The sequence below is a fragment of the Falco punctatus genome (genome assembly GCF_963210335.1).
Source record: "Falco punctatus genome assembly, chromosome: 19".
Classification (NCBI taxonomy): domain Eukaryota; kingdom Metazoa; phylum Chordata; class Aves; order Falconiformes; family Falconidae; genus Falco; species Falco punctatus.
This window is the reverse complement of record NC_137599.1, coordinates 2,166,128-2,187,906: the sequence shown is the minus strand read 5'-3', so window position 1 is coordinate 2,187,906 and position 21,779 is coordinate 2,166,128. Positions and strand designations below refer to the sequence as shown.

Genomic DNA, 21,779 nt, shown 5'->3' with positions numbered 1-21,779 from the left:
GGATGGAGACACCACCACCGCCTGCTCCACCGGACCTCACCTCACCAGAGCTTTGTTCTTGATGGGAAAACAGTAAAAAAAAAATAAATAATAATAAATAAAAAAGCCACTCCAAAGCGCTCGCGCCCCGCGTTAAGGCAGGCAGCAGAAAGTATAAAGCTTGAATTCTGGAACACAGAAGTATCAATTGGGGTGGAAGATTAAAAGAAAAAGAAAAAAAAAAAAAAGAAAAAAAAAGAAAAAAAGAAAAAAGCTCGGGTATAATGCAAACCAGATGAGGTTCCCGGCTTGAGGGGAAGCTTTAACTGTTGCTTTCCATCAGCCTCCGCAGCCGCCTTCCCGCAAGGCTGGGGCTGCTGCTGCTTTTAAATTATTAAAAAAAAAAAAAAAAATAAAGCCACGGGGAGCGCCTGGGCAAAGGGCTCCCAGTCCCCTGGGGGGAGAGGATCCTGGATCCTGGGGGGAGCGTGGGGGTCCCCCCCGCCTCAAGCAGCTCTCTAGGACTCTCTGGGTGGGTAACGTGGAGATGCCCCCCCCTCCCCAAAAGCGAGATGATGATGATGGAGGAGGAAAACGAAGCATCCCACCCCCGGGAGACCTGGCAGCCGCCGCCAGGACCCTCCGGGTAGGCAACGTGGAGATGATGGAGGAGGAGGAAAAAAAAAACCCCAAAAAACCTACAACCATCCCACCCACGGGAGAGCCGATCACCCTGGGTGCTCCCCCTCCGTCGCCCCCCCCCGCGTGCCCCCAGCCCCCCGCGTGGCCACTGACCTTATCCAAGCAGTTCACCTTCTCGGTGGGATACACGATCTTGCCGCAACGGGCACAGTTGGGATTCATGGCTCGACCCCCCCCCCCCTCCCCAACTCCTTCCCACCACCCGCTGCTGCCGCTTCTGAGCCGCCGCCCGCTTTGCCGTGACCCTAAATAGGCTGGGGGAGGGGGGGGGTGGGGGAGGGGCGGTGGGGGCGGGGCGTGTCCCCACGCAGCCGTACAGCCTACGTTTGTCAATGGGCGGCGTGGGCGGGCGCGCTCCCGCCTCCGGGGGTGCGTGGGCACGTGTAGCGCTTTGCAGGGGCGCGCAGACACCCCCCACACACACCCCCAGCCCCCCACCCCGTTCCACGCTCGTCTCTGCGTGGAACGGGGTGGGGGGGGGGTCTGCCCACGCGTGGAGCCTTTGTAAGTGACCGCCCGGCGGCCTAATTGGCAGCTGGGGGTATAGCTCAGTGGTAGAGCATTTGACTGCAGATCAAGAGGTCCCTGGTTCAAATCCGGGTGCCCCCTGAAAATTAACTTTTTTTTTAACTCCACATCCACGCGTGACTCCTTATAATTTTAAGCCGGTAAGTGAGTGGAGAGCTGCGGTGGCGTTGGGGAGTTGTGTCCGTAGAGCTGCTGCATTGGGCTGAGTCGCTTCGAGGGGAAAGGCAGTTTTAATAAATAACAAGTTATTTTTTGTAAAATGGGAAGTGATCCACAACAGGCGGGTCACAGACTTGCGGGGGCGAGAGGGAGCACCTTGATCTCTGCGTCTGTACCTCGCACAAGTCCAGTTCCCACCAGCTTTCAACTTTTATCGTATTTTTATTGAAAGGCAGCAACACAAACGTGAGCAGAAGCCTCTCGACCTCTGTCGAGCGCAAGTCCATTTCCCCACCAGGTTTCAATTTTTAGTGTATTTTTACGGAGCAGAAGCCTCTCAACCTTTTCCAAGCTGCAATGCCGTGGGGTACCGCACACCCCGCTTCACCCAGGTTCTCCCTGCCCGTACACGACGACGTGTAGCATCAACTCTGGTCAATTCAGGTTATTCCGTTGCAAAAACCTTCGTAAGAACGTTAATTCAATTTCTATTGGGAGATAATGACACCTTAATTCTCTTTCCCGGAGCATGTTAGAAAAGACCGAAGCTCGGTAATCACTATTTGCAAGCAGGCTTTAATAAAGCACACCCACATCAAACGAGGCTGCGCTCGGCTCTCTGCCCCCTTATTCATTTCAGGATGCAGCTTAAAATTGGCTTCCTTCGTTTGAAAAGCAGCTTATCTGATCCTCTCACAAAGGCGCCCACTCCTTCCCTTTTCTGATCACCTCGCCCAACGCTTCCCAGCCCCCCGAATCAGCCTCCCACCCTTTCCTGGCCCATCGCAGCTTAAAATAAGATGAGCTTTTCAGCTTATCCAGCTCTTTGGGATGCTGTGGGTAGTTTTTCCTCACTTGGCTCGGGAGAAGCTGCGGGGTGAGGGAGGCTCTCCATCACCCCGACGTTTTGGGTTCAGTGCAGAGAAGCTGCTGCTGCTGCTTCCCAGGGCTGGCTGAGGGCATCACTCCCCCCAGGCCCTGCTCCAGCCCCAGCTTTTCTTATTTTTTTTTTCTTTTTGAGAGCTGCATCACTCCTGGTGCCCCAAACACCCATCCCCGGTGAGCTGCACCATGTCTGGTGTCCCAAGCACCCAACCCCGGTGAGCTGCATCACTCCTGGTGCCCCAAGAACCCATCCCCGGTGAGCTGCACCATGTCTGGTGTCCCAAGCACCCATCCCTGGTGAGCTGCATCACTCCTGGTGCCCCAAGAACCCATCCCCGGTGAGCTGCACCATGTCTGGTGTCCCAAGCACCCATCCCCGGTGAGCTGCATCACTCCTGGTGCCCCAAGAACCCATCCCCGGTGAGCTGCACCATGTCTGGTGTCCCAAGCACCCATCCCCGGTGAGCTGCATCACTCCTGGTGCCCCAAGAACCCATCCCCGGTGAGCTGCACCATGTCTGGTGTCCCAAGCACCCATCCCCGGTGAGCTGCATCACTCCTGGTGCCCCAAGAACCCATCCCCGGTGAGCTGCACCATGTCTGGTGTCCCAAGCACCCATCCCCGGTGAGCTGCATCACTCTTGGTGCCCCAAGAACCCATCCCCAGTGAGCTGCACCATGTCTGGTGTCCTAAGCACCCATCCCCGGTGAGCTGCATCACTCCTGGTGCCCCAAGAACCCATCCCCGGTGAGCTGCACCATGTCTGGTGTCCCAAGCACCCATCCCCGGTGAGCTGCATCACTCCTGGTGCCCCAAGAACCCATCCCCGGTGAGCTGCACCATGTCTGGTGTCCCAAGCACCCATCCCCGGTGAGCTGCATCACTCCTGGTGCCCCAAGAACCCATCCCCGGTGAGCTGCACCATGTCTGGTGTCCCAAGCACCCATCCCCGGTGAGCTGCATCACTCTTGGTGCCCCAAGAACCCATCCCCGGTGAGCTGCACCATGTCTGGTGTCCCAAGCACCCATCCCCGGTGAGCTGCATCACTCCTGGTGCCCCAAGAACCCATCCCCGGTGAGCTGCACCATGTCTGGTGTCCCAAGCACCCATCCCCGGTGAGCTGCATCACTCTTGGTGCCCCAAGAACCCATCCCCGGTGAGCTGCACCATGTCTGGTGTCCCAAGCACCCATCCCCGGTGAGCTGCATCACTCTTGGTGCCCCAAGAACCCATCCCCGGTGAGCTGCACCATGTCTGGTGTCCTAAGCACCCATCCCTGGTGAGCTGCATCACTCCTGGTGCCCCAAGAACCCATCCCCGGTGAGCTGCACCATGTCTGGTGTCCTAAGCACCCATCCCTGGTGAGCTGCATCACTCCTGGTGCCCCAAGAACCCATCCCCGGTGAGCTGCACCATGTCTGGTGTCCCAAGCACCCATCCCCGGTGAGCTGCATCACTCCTGGTGCCCCAAGCACGCATCCTGTTGATGGGTGACCTTGCCGCGTGACCTGCGCTCTCCTCCTGGTGCCTTCGCAGGGGTAATGGGTGTGAGCTGATGTCCTGGGACCCCACGGCAGGAGCCACGCTGGGTAGCGCCGCGTTACAGCACCATCACCTCGTTACGGCTGCAAACCACACATTTACCGTTAGCGGTTGATTATTGCTGTGAAACGACGGGATATTTTGTTGCTTTTTGAAGTTATTCTCTTACATACATATTTCTCATTTTTTGCTGAAGGCTGGCAACATTCTTTCTTGTTTCTACGCGGAGCACTCAGAGGACCGGGTATATGAAATAGTACAAGCAGCATCACTTGTGCTTTCCTCCTGATATTTGATTTAGGTGATCCCTGAATAATTAAATACAAATTATAAATATTTTATATACATTTATATATGAAAATGTAATATATATATATTATAGATAAATAGATGTAAAATATATAGCCCCCAGGCAAAAATCCCTTTCCCTTTGGGGTGCAATAACCCTGGATTGTGCGGAGTCGCTGGGGCTGAAGTAGCCCCCTGGAGGCACGAGCCAGCCAAGGGCAATTCCTTCTGATAAGGCAGAAAAATTCCTTCCTTGCTGGCCCCCCCTTGCCCGCGGGGGGCTCCTAGCCTGGCCTTGGCCGGGCCCCCCTGGGACAAGCGCACCCGTTCCATCGCCCCCCCTGCTCGGAGGCTGGGGGCGAGTGTACCCCCCGGGCCGGTGGCCCCCGGGTAGCGCGGGAAGGCGGCGCGGAGCGCAACCGCACGCGCCGGGGGTATAGCTCAGTGGTAGAGCATTTGACTGCAGATCAAGAGGTCCCCGGTTCAAATCCGGGTGCCCCCTCTTTTAGGAAACGTCTCTATTTCTTTTTTTTAATTCCCCTCCCCCCTCCCCCCGTGCCCCCGCCGGTTTAGAAATTTTCGAAAGATTTTCCCCCAAAATTACGGACCCAAAGCCTCCCCGTGCCCCTGGCGCGCCCCCGCCGTACCCATGCACCCGTGGGGAGCGCAGCCCACCGTGGGGCGGCTGCCGCCTGTCCCCTCGCGGTGCTCCCGGTACTGGCGGGAGGGGGGTGGGGGGAGAGGGGGGGAGGGGGCGCGCTCCGCTTCCCGTCACCTCCGCGCGGCGCCGCGGGGCCCGGCCGCCACGTGAGGCGTGCTGGCCTTGGCACGTCACTTCCGGCGGCGCGGGGTACGGGCATATCCCGGCGTGCTCCGCGCCGCGCCTCCTCTTCCGGCCCCAAGATGTCCAAGCGAGGTGAGCCGGGGGCCGGGATCCGGCTCCATCCGCCGCCCCGCGGGGCTCGGGACCTGCGGCCGGCGTGGCTGTCCCGCTCCCGAGGCGGCGGGGGGACTGTGGGGACGGGATGGGGGGGATGGGGCGGCGGAGGAACGGGATGGGGGGATGCTTAGAGGACGTGGGGGTGGGGCCTGGGATGGGGGGGCTGGGGAGACGGGGCGGGGGGACAGGGTGGCAAGGGGGGTGTGTGGGATGGAGGGGCTGGGGGGACGGGGCGGCGGGGGGACGAGATGGACACTGGGGGGACGGGGGGGCAGGATGGGGGAACAGGGCGGCAGGGGGACGGGATGGGGGGACACTGGGGGGGCAGGCCGGTGGGGGGGCGGGGGGACGGGATGGGGGGACACTGGGGGGGCAGGCCGGTGGGGGGGCGGGATGGAGGGACGGGGCGGCAGGGGGACGGGATGGGGGATAGGGTGGGAGGGGCAGGATGGTGGGACGCTGGGGGGACTGAATAGGGGGCTGGGGTGACAGGGAGACGGGATGGGGGGACACTGGGGGGACAGGGTGGGGGGAGGATGGGGCAGCAGGGGTCAGGCTGGGCTGGGGGACGCTCCGTCATTCGGCTCTTAATTCTTTTCTCAACCCGCAGGACGCGGCGGTTCCTCCGGTGCCAAGTTCCGCATCTCCCTCGGTCTCCCGGTGGGAGCTGTGATCAACTGCGCCGACAACACGGGTGAGCGCGGCTGCGGCCCGGCTGGGAGCCCAGGAGCGCGGGAGCTGCCGGACATGGGGCGCTGCTGTGCCGCTGCTGCAGCGCTACGTACCGGCACGTCATCCTGCCTGCCCCGTTCCGTTTAGGCAGGGTTAGACCGTCCGCACATTTACCTGTTACATCGCTGGGAAGCGTCACGTTGGTTCATTTCCCAAGAATAAGCGGCGCTGCGTTAATTAAGCGTCACACATGTTACTTACAGGTTAAGAAAACTTCTGTGGGTCTCCAACACCAGCAGACCCCGAGCTGGACCTCAGTTATTATTCCTTAGATGGGCTTGTCTTGACCACATTTCAGCTTCTTTTGGCAAGTTGGGTTTTAAATCCATCTTTGCAAGGGGATCTTTCATTTTAGCTCTTTCCTGGAATCACAGATTAACATTCCTTTAACGATATAATGTGCAGCTAACGTTTGCTGACAATTATCCATAATAGTTATAGTGAAACAAACAGGCCGTAGTAATTGCACTGAAATGAACACAACAGGGTGGCAGCGGTCAGGAGACACCTGCTGTAATGCTGAAGGTGTTGGAAGAAGTTTGTAAAAAGCCATTTTCCTTCTGAAAAGCTCTTGTTGGGTCTGTGCTTGTGGCTCAGTGAGATGTTGCGGAAGGAGACAGCAACGGTATCGCTTCTGGGTGAAGCGGCAGCCCGTGCTGTTCGCTTCAGTCGGTGATTCGACAAGGGAAACATCTTCCTGGATGGCCAGCTCTGTTAATTCCGGCGCTTCTCTCCGCAGGTGCCAAGAACCTGTACATCATCTCCGTGAAGGGGATCAAGGGACGCCTGAACAGGCTGCCGGCAGCCGGCGTGGGTGACATGGTGATGGCTACTGTCAAGAAAGGCAAACCAGAGCTGAGGAAGAAGGGTGAGTGCGGAGAGGAGCGGCGAGTCCTGCCGCACCGACGGGCAGCTCCTGCTGCAAGCCTGCCTGCGCTGTAGTGTCCCTCATCCGAGGGGAGCACAGTTCCTCCCTCAAACTGATCAGAAGGTGGGCCCCGAATCTTTGGAGCGTCACCTCCACCCTTCTGAAAAGCACTCGTCGGGTCTGTGTGCAGTGGCTCGGCGAGTTGTCGTGGAAGGGCAGAGCGAAGACATCGCTTCTGGGTGAAGTGGCAGCCCGTGCTGTTGATTTCAATCAGCGGTGTGACATTCGGCCGGGGCGGGGTGGGGGGGGAAGGAGGTCTGGTCCTGCTCTGGAGGGGAAGGGAGGAGTGTTTGCTGAGTATTGTCTGTGAATGGATGGTATATTTAGAAATAAAGGTGGAAAAGTGGAAAAACGCTGGATTGTCCCAAGCGTGGACGCAGCTGTAAGCGTTAAACGATCAGTTTTAAGTGTATTACTGACTATAAACTGTAGCTTCTCTCAGCGAAGCACTGCAAATACACCGTGCAGAAAACCCCACGCTTGTGCACTGCGTCAGGTGCTGCTGCAAAACGGTTCCCCTGGGGTATCTGTTCCCGGGACCGTGTGCTTAATGTGACGTTTCTGATACAGAGCTGTTCCTTTCTCTTTGCAGTCCATCCGGCGGTGGTAATTCGGCAGCGGAAATCGTACAGGAGAAAAGACGGGGTGTTCCTCTATTTTGAAGACAACGCAGGAGTGATAGTAAATAATAAAGGTGAAATGAAAGGTACGGACAAGGATCCCGTTACGCTGGGCAAAAGGGGGACATGGAGGGGGGTGGCGGGTCGGTGGTGCTGGTCGGAGGGCTGCGCTCTCCTGGGCAAAAGGACCCAGATTCTCCTTGGAGGGTGTGATTGGATTGAACGAGTGTTTGTGTAAAAATGCTGCCCTGAAGCATCTCTGCACCTACTCAGGCCCCTAACACGCTGTTGTCTCTTTCTTTCCCAGGCTCTGCAATCACAGGCCCTGTGGCTAAGGAGTGTGCGGATCTGTGGCCCAGGATCGCCTCCAATGCAGGAAGCATTGCATGAACGTGTTCATCTCCGTAGAGATAAAATAAAAGTCCTTGTACCAAAGAAGTAGTGTCTTTCTTGCCAAAGTGCTCTCCTCTGCTGAGCAGGACGAGTGTGACGATGAGGGAGTTAGTTCTGGGAGGTGTTTTTACAGAACTCTTGTGTGGATGTATAGTTTGAGCAGGAAAATGGGATTTGGAGTTTTAATATCCAGTGATGAGTCTTTTTTTTTTTTTTTTTTAATTCAGGCAGGTTCCTGTACTAGTGGAAAATAGCTGGAAGGGGGTTGCACTGGAATAAGTTAAATTTCAGCAATATTGACTGAATTGATCCAGTTGATGTATGCAGGGATAGAAACTGGGCGGTGTCTATAAAAGCCGCTACAAGAAGCCTTTGTACAGAGGCTTGCCAAATTGTAGGTCTGGAATTTTCTTCCAGGGTGGGCAATTTAACTGCTTAGAGATACTGGTCTGATTCAAGGGGGAGGGGTGTGGGTGTGGGAAATACTGCTTGAAAGTGATCTGTGCCTTGAGCTGCGGAGTTGTGGCCACTGGGATCTAAAGAATGTTCCTTCGACCTTGCTGAAGTCGTGCAAGGACACATCAAGCCCCACTGCTGTTGGCTGAGGTAGTGGCTGAAGCACGTGCCTCAACCTTCCATCAGTGGTGAAACAGGTCGCTGATTGCTAATTGCAAGTAGAAGGTCTGATCTGAACTTGCAAGATCAGCTGAAAAGCTTCGAGGTGGGAGTTGGAAGGTACGTCTGTGCAAAAGCTTGTGCTGTGTCAAGTGGCTGGTGGTTTTCCCAGTGTTCCTCTGGCTGCAGCGGAGAACGTTTGGATGTAAGCTGCAGGTTGGCGTGTTTTGTGGTGCTGCTGGAGGGGCAGGGAGGCTGCCTTGGACCTGGGCTTGCGGGTGGAAATCGGGGCGGGAGTTTCTCCTGGATATCGTGGCCCTGGTGCCCAGCTCTCAGCACTGGCTGTGACACCCAGGTCAGGGAGCCCCTGGTGTGCTCTGGGCTTCGATCCACCCTGGCACATAGCTGATCCCACGGTCAGCTTTTCCCTTTGCTTAGAGATTCCTGATCCTTCTCTGCTATCCCCGATGCCTTTAGAGCAGAGGGAGAAGGGTGGTGAACGGACCAAAGACTTGGAGTTACTTGTAGCACAGACACGAATAACGATGTACAAGAGCAGCAGGGTCTCGCAGTGATTTGTAAAGCGTTTATAAACAGATCTTTGGCCTATCCAACATGAATCTGCAAAATATTGTGCCCTAAAATTTGTTTCTTGAGGCATTCCCACTGGATAATGTGCTGTGCGTTGGCAGCAGCTGGAGGGGGGGGAACATGGAAAAGGATTTGACACGGACTGAGGGCCACTCTCTTCTCTCCAGGCTGTTCCACAGAGCAGGTGAGCGGTCGTGGCTTCTTCCCAGCAGACCTGGAACCCCTGGAAGGGTACAGCGGGCGCTCGGGCTGTCGCCGCAGCATTCCAGACCTGCGGCTGGAGTTGATCTCTTTCCTTCTGAGCGGTGGCCATCTTTCCAGTCCGGTGGTGATGAAGGAGCTGTTCCTCAGACCTGGGGAGAGATGCAGAGACCTGCTTATGAGTAAGGAACCACCGCTAGAATAAAGGTCTTTTTCCTTGATCTATTTTAACAGCTTGTGCTGGATTTTTGATATGGGAAGACTCTTCCTGAGGCAGAGCACGGCACAGTAGTTGGATGAAGCACTTTGGGTGTTTCTTTTTTTGGTGTCCCCTGCTTTTGGGCTGCCAGTCAGAGAAGGCAAGAGAGGCTGTGGGCAGGGAGGGAGGTGTGGCAGTAGTGCCTCTGCGAGGCTGGTGTGCTGTCTAATGGCAGGGCACACCCCCGAGACCAAAGAAAGGTGCAGCCAGGTGCCTTCAGCGGTGTTTTGAAGTCAGTGTTTCCGAGGGTTGGTTTTTTGGGGTTTTTTTTTGGGTTTTTTTTTTGTTTTTTTCTCCTCCACAATGGGATGTTTTGGAGAAAGGTAACCCAGGTATCTATGAGCTTGGCAGCCAGGAGCCTGGTTTTTAAGTGTTGGAAAAAGACCTGGGGGGGGTGGGGTGTGTGTAAAGGCAAAAGGCAGGGTAATGAGAGGGCTGGCGCGCCTGCGAGGCAGCGGTGCAGGTGTGGCGAGGGCAGGTGGTGGAATGCAGCCAAGCCACCTCGTCACTGCCCAGATGGAGCCGTACTGGGCACCCTGTGCAAGTGGGGGTATAGCTCAGGGGCAGAGCATTTGACTGCAGATCAAGAGGTCCCCGGTTCAAATCCGGGTGCCCCCTCCCTTTTTTCCCCTTCCCCCCCCCCAAAAAAAAAAGTGGGTTTGGAGCTCCTTGTTCCAATGCTTTTCCCATAAACTACCTGCAGGCTCTGTCCTTTGGCGGGTGGTTGGCCAGAGGGGGAGAAGAACATTCCCACAGGAGCAGTGGGGTGTTTGTGAGGAACGAGAGGAGTATTTCAGGAGAAGCTGCTGCTTTTGCTGGGATTAATTAGCCAAGCTGTGCTATGATACTAATTAAGGAGAGCTGCTAATGAAGAGGAGAATTTGTGCTGGGGAGCCATGCCCAGGCAGGGGGTATAGCTCAGTGGTAGAGCATTTGACTGCAGATCAAGAGGTCCCCGGTTCAACTCCGGGTGCCCCCTCCCTTTCCACTTTTTTCTTGGAATTTTGGGATGCGTGCTCCCTGGAAGGTGAACTCCCAACATCAGCTCAACCTCCTCTCCTATTAATTCTTCTGTCACGATACAGTCGGAGCTGAAAAGGGCGGGGAAAAAGGTTCAAAGACGCTAAGGCAGCTGCTGTGTCAGGTTGTGGGGTACTCGGGTTGTGGGGTACTCGGAGCGCAGCCCACCGCGGGGAGAGGACACGGAGCTGCAGAGAAACTGGGCCAAGGTCACCTGGGGAACGAGGTATGGAGGCGGCATCTGTCTTGTGCTGGAGTCCAATAACTCCCTGTCTTTTCTGCTGTTTTGTTTTGCAATTTCTGCAGCAGGACGTGATTCCCATGGGATCAAGGTCAAAGACCAGGGAAGAACAAACTAAATATTTTGTCGGTGGGTTGGCAGGTGCTGTGCCAGGGGGTATAGCTCAGTGGCAGAGCATTTGACTGCAGATCAAGAGGTCCCTGGTTCAACTCCAGGTGCCCCCTCTTTTTTCTTCTCCTGCAACCGTCCTTTTGCCAAAATTTTGGGCACCAAAGGATGGGGAGCTCTTCTGGGCTCTTGTGAGTTGCGCTGTGCAGGGAATGCAGGTACCTGAGCTCCGTTAGTGAAGGACCCGAGGCCCTGACTGTTTGGAAACTGCAGGGGTTCTGCACTGTGTGAGTAAGTCCTCCCTGTGTGTACTTTCCTCTGTTCTTAACTCTGTGTACTAATTGTATTTATCCCATTTAACTCCCCGTACAACCTTTGGCAGGCACATTAAGGGGCAGAGGGGGCTGTCGAGTCAAAGAGTCAAAGCAGTGGGGCTAGAAACCTCATTTTATGCAGAAAAATTTTTAAAATCTCCTCGCGCAGGCACTGTGCCGGGGGGTATAGCTCAGTGGCAGAGCATTTGACTGCAGATCAAGAGGTCCCTGGTTCAACTCCAGGTGCCCCCTTTGAATTGTGCTTTTTCCAGGGAAAAACTGAGGAGCATTCCTTGCTTTTAGCTCCGCTGGGCTCAGGCTGTGCCCAGAAGGACCCTCAACTTCCATATGTAAGATACTGAGCGCTCATCCTAACACTTCCTGCTAAAACCATTACCTGTGACGGTGATGAAGCAAAGACATAACGTTCCCTGCTTCACCGTAACAGCAATTGTCGTTTTCATCGAGTTTGGGGTGCATAATTACACCCTGTCCACGTGTATTTGTACTCCAGATTGTCTGCAGTAACTTTCTGTGCCCAGTTTTGCTTGTACGTGAGCGTGCGGAAGAGGGTGCCGGCATATAGCACAATCCGAGCAGTGGATGGGAAACCTGCGCTGCGTAGTAAGATTTTTATTGCTCCTTGTAGTAGCCCTAACTCAGGGGGTATAGCTCAGTGGCAGAGCATTTGACTGCAGATCAAGAGGTCCCTGGTTCAACTCCAGGTGCCCCCTCTTTTTCATCTCCTGCAACCATCCTTTTGCCAAAATTTTGGGCACCGAAGGAAGGTGGAGGCCCGTGCTTGGCTCTTGTGAGTTGCGCTGTGCAGCGAGGGTTGCTTTCTGAGCTTCAGGATCGGAGGTGCTGAGGCTGTGACTGTTTGGAAGGTGCAGGGGGCTGGGCAGTGTGCAAGCAACTACTACCTGTTTGTGTGTACTTGGCTCATTTCTCTGTAGTAATTGTCTGCATACACTTTGGCAGCTACACTAAGATGCACGGGGTCTGTCAGGTAACAGTCTAACCAGTAGACATATTCACATAGAAAAACAAGATTATTTTAAAAATGTCCTCGCACAGGTGCTGTGCCAGGGGGTATAGCTCAGTGGCAGAGCATTTGACTGCAGATCAAGAGGTCCCTGGTTCAACTCCAGGTGCCCCCTCTTTTTTCTTCTCCTGCAACCGTCCTTTTGCCAAAATTTTGGGCACCAAAGGATGGGGAGCTCTTCTGGGCTCTTGTGAGTTGCGCTGTGCAGGGAATGCAGGTACCTGAGCTCCGTTAGTGAAGGACCCGAGGCCCTGACTGTTTGGAAACTGCAGGGGTTCTGCACTGTGTGAGTAAGTCCTCCCTGTGTGTACTTTCCTCTGTTAATTCTGTGTACTAATTGTATTTATCCCATTTAACTCCCCGTACAGCCTTTGGCAGGCACATTAAGGGGCAGAGGGGGCTGTCGAGTCAAAGAGTCAAAGCAGTGGGGCTAGAAACCTCATTTTATGCAGAAACATTTTTAAAATTGCCTCGCGCAGATGCTGTGCCTGCTTGTAGTAGCTCCTAACTCAGTAGTAGTAGCTCCTAACTCAGTAGCTCCTCATAGTAGCCCTAACTCAGGGGGTATAGCTCAGTGGTAGAGCATTTGACTGCAGATCAAGAGGTCCCTGGTTCAACTCCAGGTGCCCCCTCTTTTTCATCTCCTGCAACCATCCTTTTGCCAAAATTTTGGGCACTGAAAGTAAGTGGCTGCTCTTGGCCCTCGTGAGTTGTGCTGTGCAGGGAAGGTTGGTTTCTGAACTCCATTATTGCAGGTACCGAGGCCGTGGCTATTCGGAAACTGCAGGGGTTCTGCACTGTGTAGCTACTAATTGTATTTATCATATGTAACTCCCCGTACACCCTTTGGCAGGTGCGTTAAGGCGCTCAGGCGCTATGAAGTTGAAGAGTCAAACCAGTGGACACAAACTTGTCTCTATTCCACGTAAACATTTTAAAAATCCCTTGTGCTGGGGGGTATAGCTCAGTGGCAGAGCATTTGACTGCAGATCAAGAGGTCCCTGGTTCAACTCCAGGTGCCCCCTCTTTTAGCTCATTTTTCACCCTTTCTGCTTCCAGAATCACCTCACAGAGGATGCAGAGAGTTTCTTAACCCTCCAAAGTCTTGGAAATCACTTGATGATCTGCTGCCAAGCACAAATTCAGACTTGGACATTTTTCTTCTCTCCTGAATACTGCACGTACACACAACTAAGGTGGCTCAGTGGAGGTGCTGCTGGTCTAGTTTTTCCTGTCTGAGTAATTGCCGTTAATTTAAAGAGCAAACAGCAGGGATAACGCCGTTCTAGAGGCAGGGATCACTGCGGAGTTGCCTTCTGAAGGGAGCTGGGGCGGTGATGCAGGAACCAGCCTGTGGTTGGGCTGTTGAGATGCCAGGTGGCTGCCTCTCCCCGCCCCGCCCGGGGGCTCGAACCCTGCACCTCCGGCCCCGCAGGCGGATGCTCTGCCCCTGAGCCACGCCCCCGGCGCAGGGCCGGCTGGGCGGGGGTTTGGGGCGGGGGGGGGCGGGGGGAGGTGGCTCAGGGGCAACGCGCTGGGCTGGGAACTCGGAGGTCACCGGTTCTAACCCAGCCCCGGGCAGCGCCGTAGGCAACGGGTGCACGGCGGGGCTCTGGAAACGCCCCTCCCTGCAGGAGCAGTTTGAACAGCGTTAGCCTGAGGAAGAGACATCACACTGCACATTCCTGTCACTGTAACGCCCTGCCAAACCTGCCCCGTGAATAATTACGTGCTATTCAAATTGTGAACCCTCATTTCCAGGCACTTTTTTGGGGTGGCTTCTACTAACGTCACTGGAAACGTGCTCACATCTTGAAGCCAGTGAAAACAAACTGCTTGTTCATCTTGCGAGTAGAATAGTGTGGACAAAGAATGATTAAGACGACGGAGCCTTACAGTGGGAGTGTTAGGCTTACAGTTAGGCGTTTTGGAGGGAGGGATTTTTTCTTTTTTCTTCTGCTGAGCCCGGGTGGCCCCAGAGCCGCAGCCGGGTGCGGTCAGCGGGCAGAGCTGCTTTCACACACACCAACGTCCTTCAGCCGCATGTGGCCGAAACCTTTGCACGGCGACACCCCAATTTCAGTTACAGCCCCCAGGGGTAGAGGCCACTGATGTGGGAAAGGAATGAAAACAACCTGCAGGCCCGGTCACAGCGGCCCCGGGCCTTGTCCCTGCGGGACCGGCGGCGCCTGGAGCTCCGCACCCGCAGGAGCGGGGAGCCCCGACTCTCCACGCCGTTCAACCGGTTCCGTTACCTGGGCAGCTCACGCTAGTGCGCTCAGTCTTTCCGTTTTTCCCTAGCGAACGGGGCCCCGGCTGCGCCCTGCTCTGCTCCGCTGCCCTCGGCCGCCATCTTGCCGGCCGCCCTCAGCGCCGCGGCGGAAGTGACGTGATCGCCCCGCGCGGCGCGTAACAGGCGGTGGCGCGCGATTGTGACGCACTTCCTGGCCCGGTAGCGGCGGGGAAGCACTCGTCCGGCGGCCGCGATGGGGGGAGGCGACCTGGTGAGGAGCGGCCGGGGCTCGGGCGGCGCTGAGCTGGGCTGTGAGGGGCGGAGGGCCTGCCCCGGGGCTCCGGGAACGGGTCGGGGCGCGGGCGGGCGGGCGGGCGGCGGCCCCGGGACGCGCGGGTTCGGCGGGGCCTGCGGCCGTTCCCCGCTCCCAGGACGCGCGGGGCCTTCGGGGCCTACGGCCGTTCCCCGGTCCCGACACGTCTCGGTGGGGCGGGACTGAGCGGGTGGAGCTGTCCGGGCCTCGACGCCGGTGTGGGAAGGCTGCGGGCCGGCGCGGCTCGGAGCGGGCCCTTCCCCAGGGCCGGCGGCTCGGGCAGGTGGCCCCCCATTAACGGTGCCGGTGCGGTCTCTTCCCCCCGCCCCGCAGAACCTGAAGAAGAGCTGGCACCCCCAGACACTGCGCAATGTTGAGAAGGTGTGGAAAGCCGAGCAGAAGCATGAAGCCGAGCGGAAGAAGATCGAGGAGCTGCAGCGGGAGCTGCAGGAGGAGCGAGCGCGGGAGGAGATGCAGCGATATGCTGAGGATATGGGCACTGTCAGGTGAGGGGGTGCGGGGGCCCCCCAGACCAGTGGGACCCAGCCCTGGCTACCCTCGGCAGGGCAAGGGCTTGCTGATGAGGTCTTGCAGGTGCTCCTGGTGCTCCTGAGAGCGCCGTGGATTTCGTGGCCTTGACAATGAAATATTTCCACCCACCTTCATAAACCACTGCCTTAAAACGTAGTTTTACAGCTGTGAGAAGGAAAATAAGATGGTCTTATTTGCAACAGGAAAAGAGAAGAGAAGCTGGAATGGATGTACCAGGGTCCTGGCGGCATGGTGAACAGAGAAGAATATCTTATGGGTCGCCCCGTGGACAAATATGTCTTTGAGAAGACAGAAGACAAGGATGCGGGCTGTTCCAATGAAACAGGACTTCTCCCAGGCTCCATTTTTGCCAAGACAGGTGCCAATTCGGTCCTGGATATGGCAAACAAAATCCGGGAGGATCCACTTTTCATGATAAGGTACTAAACGTGGAGCTGAAAGCAGGGGTAGATGAGGCAAAGCATCAGTATTAGCAGCTCACTAACAACTATCTTATTTATATTTGTAAAGACTGCTGTTAAATGTTTCTCGAAAGCTACATCTGCCTGTTTGTGAGCTCTAGGCTGTAGGTGGCAGTCCTGGCCGTGGAGAGGGCACTAGCGTCTTACACGACTGGTAGGGTTTTTGGTTGTGTGTTCTAGACACAGCAATGGAACATCAAATAACATATTTGAGTCGGTTTGCTGCTTTGGGGTAACTTTGCTGATCTGATTTCAAATCAAAGCTTTTGTGATCTGAAGGAGCTGGTGATCATCATACAGGTCATTTAGCTGTAAGTTGCTAAATACGTACGGCAAATGCAAAGATTGTTATTGCACATTGGTTCATCCTTACCAGCTTAGCTCACCCTTTAATGTGTATGTGATTGTATCTGCTCTGAGAGTTCAGGCATTCGGTAACGTTGTAGGCAGACTGATGGTAACAGAACAAATTTTTGTTTACCCTACTATGTGCACTCCAAAGTGGAGAAGAAAAGGGCGCACTCCTCCTTAGTTGCATCTGTGTTGCCAAATGTACAAAACTTGCCTGTTTTCCTGTTTTATATGTTTTTAGAGCTTGTGCTTGGTTGGTATCTCACAAAAAGAGTATGTTTTCACTTGTTTGACAATAGGAACTTTTCTTTTCTGCTTTAGAAAGAGGGAGGAGGAAAAGAAGAGAGAAGTTTTGAATAATCCTGTTAAAATGAAGAAAATCAAAGAATTGGTAGGTGTATCTCAGTACTTCCTTACAGACTGAAAGCACAGAAGACACTGGATCAAGGAGAGGATCATAGGTCAAAGTTAGCATTATTTAAGATAAAGACCTAAGTTCCACTTCTGATTCTTCACAGAAAAACAAAATAAATTCAGCTTCCTCTAATCCTGATATAATAGAACAAGGTTCTTTATCAGTTGCTCAGCAGGAATTAATTAATCTTCCTTTCAAGTTCAGTGTTATTTTATTCTTCCTGCTCTTCTGGTGTGCTTTTTTTAAGCTAGTGGTTAATTGTTGATTTACTACCTCAGAGTGATTGCAGACATAGCATTTGACATGAGCTGGTACCAAACTGACAGTAGAGAAAACTCCCCTAGTTTTGAGACAGGACCTTGTAAAATGGTTTAGGTTTTGTTCCAGGAGCCTTTCCACAGAGAACTTTTGTTACTTTGCCTTGTGATAGTGACTGCCCAAGTGTAGACACAGTAATTCTTACTAATGAAATGGTCTTTTGCTTTATAGCTGCAAAACAGTTTAGATAAAAAAGAGAAAAAGAAGAAGAAAGAGAAGAAGAAGAAGCACAAGAAACATCGACGTCGCAGTTCTAGCAGTGAAAGTGACAGCAGTGATGAGGAGCGAAGCAAAAATAAGTATGTGTTGAGGTTTTATAGTAAAAAAAACTTGTTTGGTTGTCTCGTTTTCGTGTCTTCTTCAAATCTTCTCATTGAGTCTTTTTTTTCTGATTAACACTATTATTTGGCCTAAATGTTTCTGTGTTGTTACTTCATTGGTTACATCATAACGTTATTTTTATGACACTTTGATGTTAAAAAAATATTCCTGAATTTATCTGCTCCAGAAGTACTATTCTGTTTTCTCTTTAGGTCTCAGAAGAGGATGAACAGTTCCTCCTGGAAACTTGCTCCTTCCAAAGTCCCAGGATACGGTTTACAAGTACGTTTCACACCGCTGTTTGGGTAGCAAGTGCCCTGAGTTAGGGAAGAGCAGGAGTTCTGGCAGTTTGTTGGAAGACTGCTTCACCAGCTAGAAGAGGATTGTGAGGGGGACATGATATAATAAAGCTTAAATTCAATTTGGAGCCATCTAAGTCTTGAAACTGAAGTTGTTCAGATCCTGGTAGCACTCCTATCTGCTCTGAATTCAAATTCAGCTTTATTTCGTTTCTCTTCAGAGTTACTCATCTGTTCAAATATGCTGCTTGACTGCCTTGGCACTTTAGTTTACTGAACATTGTACAGAAATAATCTTTTAGGACACAGGTGTTAATGCAAACCTAGGGGGGAGATGGGTAACCCAAACCACAGTGTACACTCCTTCCTGCACGTCGCCTGGTCTGAGGTCTCCTGTCGTCTTCTGTCGTTATGCTCTTGCATCTCTCCTGAAAGATACTTTTGAATTCCAGGTTAGAGACGCAGACCAGAGCCACAAGTCTCGGAGCTCTCCAGCTGCCGGCCAGGAACGGGCCTCCCACAAGCACCGGTATCGCTCCAGGTCCAGGAGCCAATCCCACTCTCCTCAGAGACGCTCTAGCAAGAAGAATTCCGAACAATCTGGATGCAGGGGGTCAAGATCTCCTTCTAGACACAGTAAACAGTGAGTGTGGCTAACCTGGATAACGTAAACCTAGGGCTGCTGGTGGGTTTGTTCTCTAGAATCAAAATCCCTCTTAGTCAGTCTCCTTCTACCACATCAGTGTTCTGGCCACGTTGTTGCTCGGTTCTGGGTGTAAAGGCAGGAGCTGTGCGACTGTGCAAGAGTGCAGGAGTGCACAGGTTAGCTCCTGGAGGGGACGTGGCACTTTTCATTTGGGATACGCTCTTTCTAGGTATCTTTCAAATATTGCTTGTAATTGTGCTTTATTTGGGCTACCAATTCTCTTTAAAAGGTATTTATAATTGTTGAATTATCCTTACTAAATGCCAATAAAATGAGGTTCTGGGTGCGTATTGTTTGCTGATGAAATAAAGAAAACAGAGTGAAAAACAGATGGAAATTTACAGTACATTAAGAGTCATTAGAATTTGTTTTCAAAGCAAACAGGGAACAGTCATGCAGATGTGGGAAATACCTTGGTGTCAGAATGTATACAAAAAATCCGGGGAAGGTGTAGAGGTGTGATAACGTATGTTCGTCTGTTCTAATAAGGGTATTTCTGGGTTACAGACATAGTCGGGAGGAGAAAGGGAGAGCTAGAAGCCCTTCCCCTAAAAAGAGCTATCGACGACAGCATACTCCAGGTTACACAAGGTGAGCAAAGGATGGAAGTTGCCCTGGTGATTGTGAAACAGCTGGGTGTCATCTGTGAACCAAATTTTATTCTGTTAACTAAAGTAGATTGGCTCGAATGTCCAGAAAGTCGGACAGAGAGTCCTAAAGTGCTCAGTTTGCTTGATTGTTAGTTAACACCTTGGACAGCTTCCCAAACCAACTCTCATGGTTGCTGGTTCTCCTTGTGTCTCGCATCACTGTGCAAGGCATTAATGTGAAGTCAGTCTTTGTCCGGTGGACTGTTAATTGGAAGCATTCTGTTTCACTGTCATCAGGAAAATATGACCTTGACAGCATCATCTTACCGGACAATTAAAAACTAGAAGGCTGAAAAGAGCGAGAAAACAGACTTGCTAGGGGTATGGTAAAGCAGAACATTTAGACATGTACTTACCAGCTTTGCTGATTGGCTACTGAAGGAAAAAACTTGTAAACACTCATAGTTTTGGGGATTGTAAATCATCCCCAAAATTATTTGGGATGTAAATCATCCCCAAAATGAGGGGGATGGGGTGCAGCGTGCTATCCGTTCGCAGCAGTGGTGTTTTTCTACACAGAAAGATCTCGCCGGAGGAACTAGAGCGTAAACGCCAGGAAATGATGGAAAATGCCAAGTGGCGGGAAGAGGAGAGAGCAAACAACCTCAGGAAACACCGAAAGGAGGAGGAGCTGGAGAGAGAACTGGAGAAACTCGACTCCCGAGATGGAAAGTTTTTCAAGTGAGTGTCTTTTATCATCTGCTTTTTCATTCAAGGGAAATACAGGCCACAGCTTCTGAGGACCGAGTCGTGGCCTCAGTGTTTGAGGTGTTTCAGATTATGGTAGAAGATCCCTCTCTACCGTATTTTACAGTAGAACTGGTGACATCTTCTGTTCTCACATTCTCTCCTTAACCCAAAAGATAGCAATTTTTATGATAGCCTTAGTAGTCAGAATCGGAAACCAGTCATCACTTATATTTTTTTGCCTACCTGTAGAAACGCCTAGTAGTATTTTACACGCAGGTATTAAAAAGTTCTCAGTTTTCAGGAGTTTGCAACAGGTTTAGACTGGCAATTCCACTGGGAATCTGTGTACCCAGAGCCTTTGGGACTGAAACCTGTGCTCAGCAAGAAGTAAGACCATTTCTAAACACACTGTGGTAACCTGCAGCCCCTTGTGCACGTGGCAGGCAAAGGAAGCTGGAGTGGCACAAGGCCTGGTAGGGGAAAGATCCTCTGGCAGCATTACGTATGGCAGAGCTGCTGCAGCACGGTATTCTCCAGGCTCTGTAAATTCATCATAAATAATAAAACTTAATTCCTGAAGCTGCCCAGAGCTGAGATCACATAAGGATGGCTTAAAATCACAGTAGATTTTTCTCCATAAGTGAAATCTCTTATGGAGAGAGATTACTGTGTGTTTCCCTGTGCAGAAGCAGCTGGTTGAGCCAACACAAACTTTGTGTTTATTGGTGAGGGAGGTGGGCACGAGGAAATTCGTCAGCAAAGCACAGCAGCGTGATCTGAAGTAGTAAAAGAAAGCAAGTGGTCACAAGGATCCCTTCTCTCTCCTGTAGCTAATGTAGTCATTTACAGCGTGAGCTCTGGCATTCGGGCTCCCCAAGGACTGCTGCCCTCAGTTCAGGAACACATTGCTTTTCCTTCGTTTGCTTCACAGAAAGCAACCAAGTCCCCTGTGCCGGATGCGTTTGTAATTAACGGTTAGTTATATTTGGAAGATGGAGGAGATTTGAGAGCTAGTGAAAATATATTTCTGAGCACTGACCTTAAATGAGGCGTTGAATCTGTTACAAGCGAAACTAAAAGGTACTTGATTCTTTCAGTGGAGGCCTCAATAGGAAATTGCTGGTTTCTATGTTAATTTTGGTAGATGACTTGGGGATGGTGAATCCTGCTAGAAGTGATGTAATGTTTGGAAAGAGATTCTGATTTCTTTCTTTGGTTCAATTTTCTGCAGTCGCTTAAAACTGGAGAGTGCATCTACTTCCACCCTAGAAGACAGAGTGAAACGCAACATCTACTCCCTTCAGAGGACTCCTGCTGCCTTGGAAAAAAACTTTATGCAGAGATGAAACTTGGTCTTCCTCTGCTCCTATGCAGGAGTTAAATGGATGCTGATTCCCAAAGGTGAGAGACCTCCAGCACAGACTCGCTGCTCCCTACAGGAACAGTTACCATCTCCCAGAGAGGCGCTGGATTTCTGTGCTGCAGCCCACAGCGTGTTCCGAACTTGGGGCATTTTGAATACATTTGTAATGAGTATGACCTTGCAAGCAAACCTTTACTGGAGAACTCGTGAGCCTTTATATTCTATTTTTAATGTATTGCCAGGTCTTTTCCTTCTCTCTTCACCTTGACTGGTATCACTTTTGTATATTGTTATAACCAAATTATGCCAGCTGGTAACTGCTTTCTACATCGGGCAGATTGTCCGAGCTCTTCGTGTGACAGAGCAAAAAGACCTATTTTTGTTAGTATTTAAATTCAGAGCAGAACAGATTGACGTGCGCGATAATTTCATGGAATTTGATAAAAGTTATGTGAGTAACAGACAAAATCCTGTTCGATAACTGTCACCGTTTCAGATGTGTGTTTGGAGTGTGATCTTAGACGAGTCTGCAAAATATCTGTAGCCGTTACTTGGTTGCTTGCAGATTTGAATGGGGTTTGACCCAAAGGAGGCTGCTTCGAAGGGAAACGAGCTGATACAGCAAATATTTCTCTGGGAATTTGTAATGTAAGTAATGTGTATATGTACAGCAGTGTAGATGTATTATTATTATTTTTTAAATTAAGAATTTTACTGTCATTTTTAAACGTTCTTTGTGGCTTTTTGGGGGGTGGGAGGGACAGGGGTGAGCACCCCTGTCAAAGGGACGGGTGTGTGAGGGCCTGGGAGGCGGTGGCTGCCCCTTGGCGGGGTTCTCGCGGCCCCGGTACCGGCGGGCTCGGCCCCGCTCCCCGCGCAGCCCCGGCCCCTTTCCTCGTCCTTTAAACGGCGGCCTGTGACGTGCGGAGCAGCCCATTCATAATTCCAGGCGCCTCGCTGCTTATTGGCCCGCTGGCAGCGGGGCGTGGTCTGGGCGGGTACGTCACGCCAACTG

The 21,779-nt window shown here is 52.5% G+C and overlaps 3 protein-coding genes and 1 long non-coding RNA gene across 4 annotated transcripts in view; 2 read left to right on the top strand and 2 right to left on the bottom strand.

The window, feature by feature from the left end:
• The window catches only part of LASP1 (LIM and SH3 protein 1), a 33,867-nt gene extending 33,009 nt beyond the window's left edge, over positions 1-858 (bottom strand). Inside the window, exon 1 of the mRNA XM_080369539.1 lies at positions 775-858. Within this exon, the coding sequence (XP_080225665.1) occupies positions 775-843 (69 nt within the window). The 5' untranslated portion in view covers positions 844-858. The remainder of the gene's footprint in view (positions 1-774) is intronic.
• A 2,760-nt stretch (positions 859-3,618) lies between these two features.
• Positions 3,619-4,865, bottom strand: LOC308055524. Its single transcript, XR_013924556.1, has 3 exons — positions 4,733-4,865; positions 3,971-4,105; positions 3,619-3,880 (listed from the first exon to the last, which is right to left on the bottom strand). It is a non-coding gene; the product is annotated as an uncharacterized lncRNA (long non-coding RNA).
• Positions 4,866-4,924: 59 nt separating this feature from the next.
• On the top strand, positions 4,925-7,743 carry RPL23 (ribosomal protein L23). Its single transcript, XM_080369540.1, has 5 exons — positions 4,925-5,001; positions 5,636-5,719; positions 6,497-6,625; positions 7,278-7,391; positions 7,613-7,743. Exons 1-5 carry the CDS (start codon positions 4,989-4,991, stop codon positions 7,693-7,695), a joined length of 423 nt encoding a protein of 140 aa, XP_080225666.1. The 5' UTR covers positions 4,925-4,988; the 3' UTR covers positions 7,696-7,743.
• Positions 7,744-14,498: 6,755 nt separating this feature from the next.
• On the top strand, positions 14,499-21,485 carry CWC25 (CWC25 spliceosome associated protein homolog). The gene is made up of 10 exons (XM_080369537.1): positions 14,499-14,596; positions 14,972-15,144; positions 15,373-15,609; positions 16,324-16,393; positions 16,907-17,034; positions 17,269-17,338; positions 17,808-17,998; positions 18,569-18,652; positions 19,231-19,392; positions 20,633-21,485. The coding sequence occupies exons 1-10, from the start codon at positions 14,579-14,581 to the stop codon at positions 20,745-20,747; spliced, it is 1,248 nt and encodes a 415-aa protein (XP_080225663.1). The 5' UTR covers positions 14,499-14,578; the 3' UTR covers positions 20,748-21,485.
• Positions 21,486-21,779: the final 294 nt, after the last annotated feature.

Bases quoted from the DNA above. Each gene is read 5' to 3' on its own strand.
- RPL23 (XM_080369540.1), top strand. The intron at 5,720-6,496 runs GTGAGCGCGGCT...TTCTCTCCGCAG, and splicing joins CAACTGCGCCGACAACACGG to GTGCCAAGAACCTGTACATC. The intron at 6,626-7,277 runs GTGAGTGCGGAG...TTCTCTTTGCAG, and splicing joins ACCAGAGCTGAGGAAGAAGG to TCCATCCGGCGGTGGTAATT.
- CWC25 (XM_080369537.1), top strand. The intron at 15,610-16,323 runs GTACTAAACGTG...TTTCTGCTTTAG, and splicing joins GATCCACTTTTCATGATAAG to AAAGAGGGAGGAGGAAAAGA. The intron at 17,999-18,568 runs GTGAGTGTGGCT...TCTGGGTTACAG, and splicing joins CCTTCTAGACACAGTAAACA to ACATAGTCGGGAGGAGAAAG.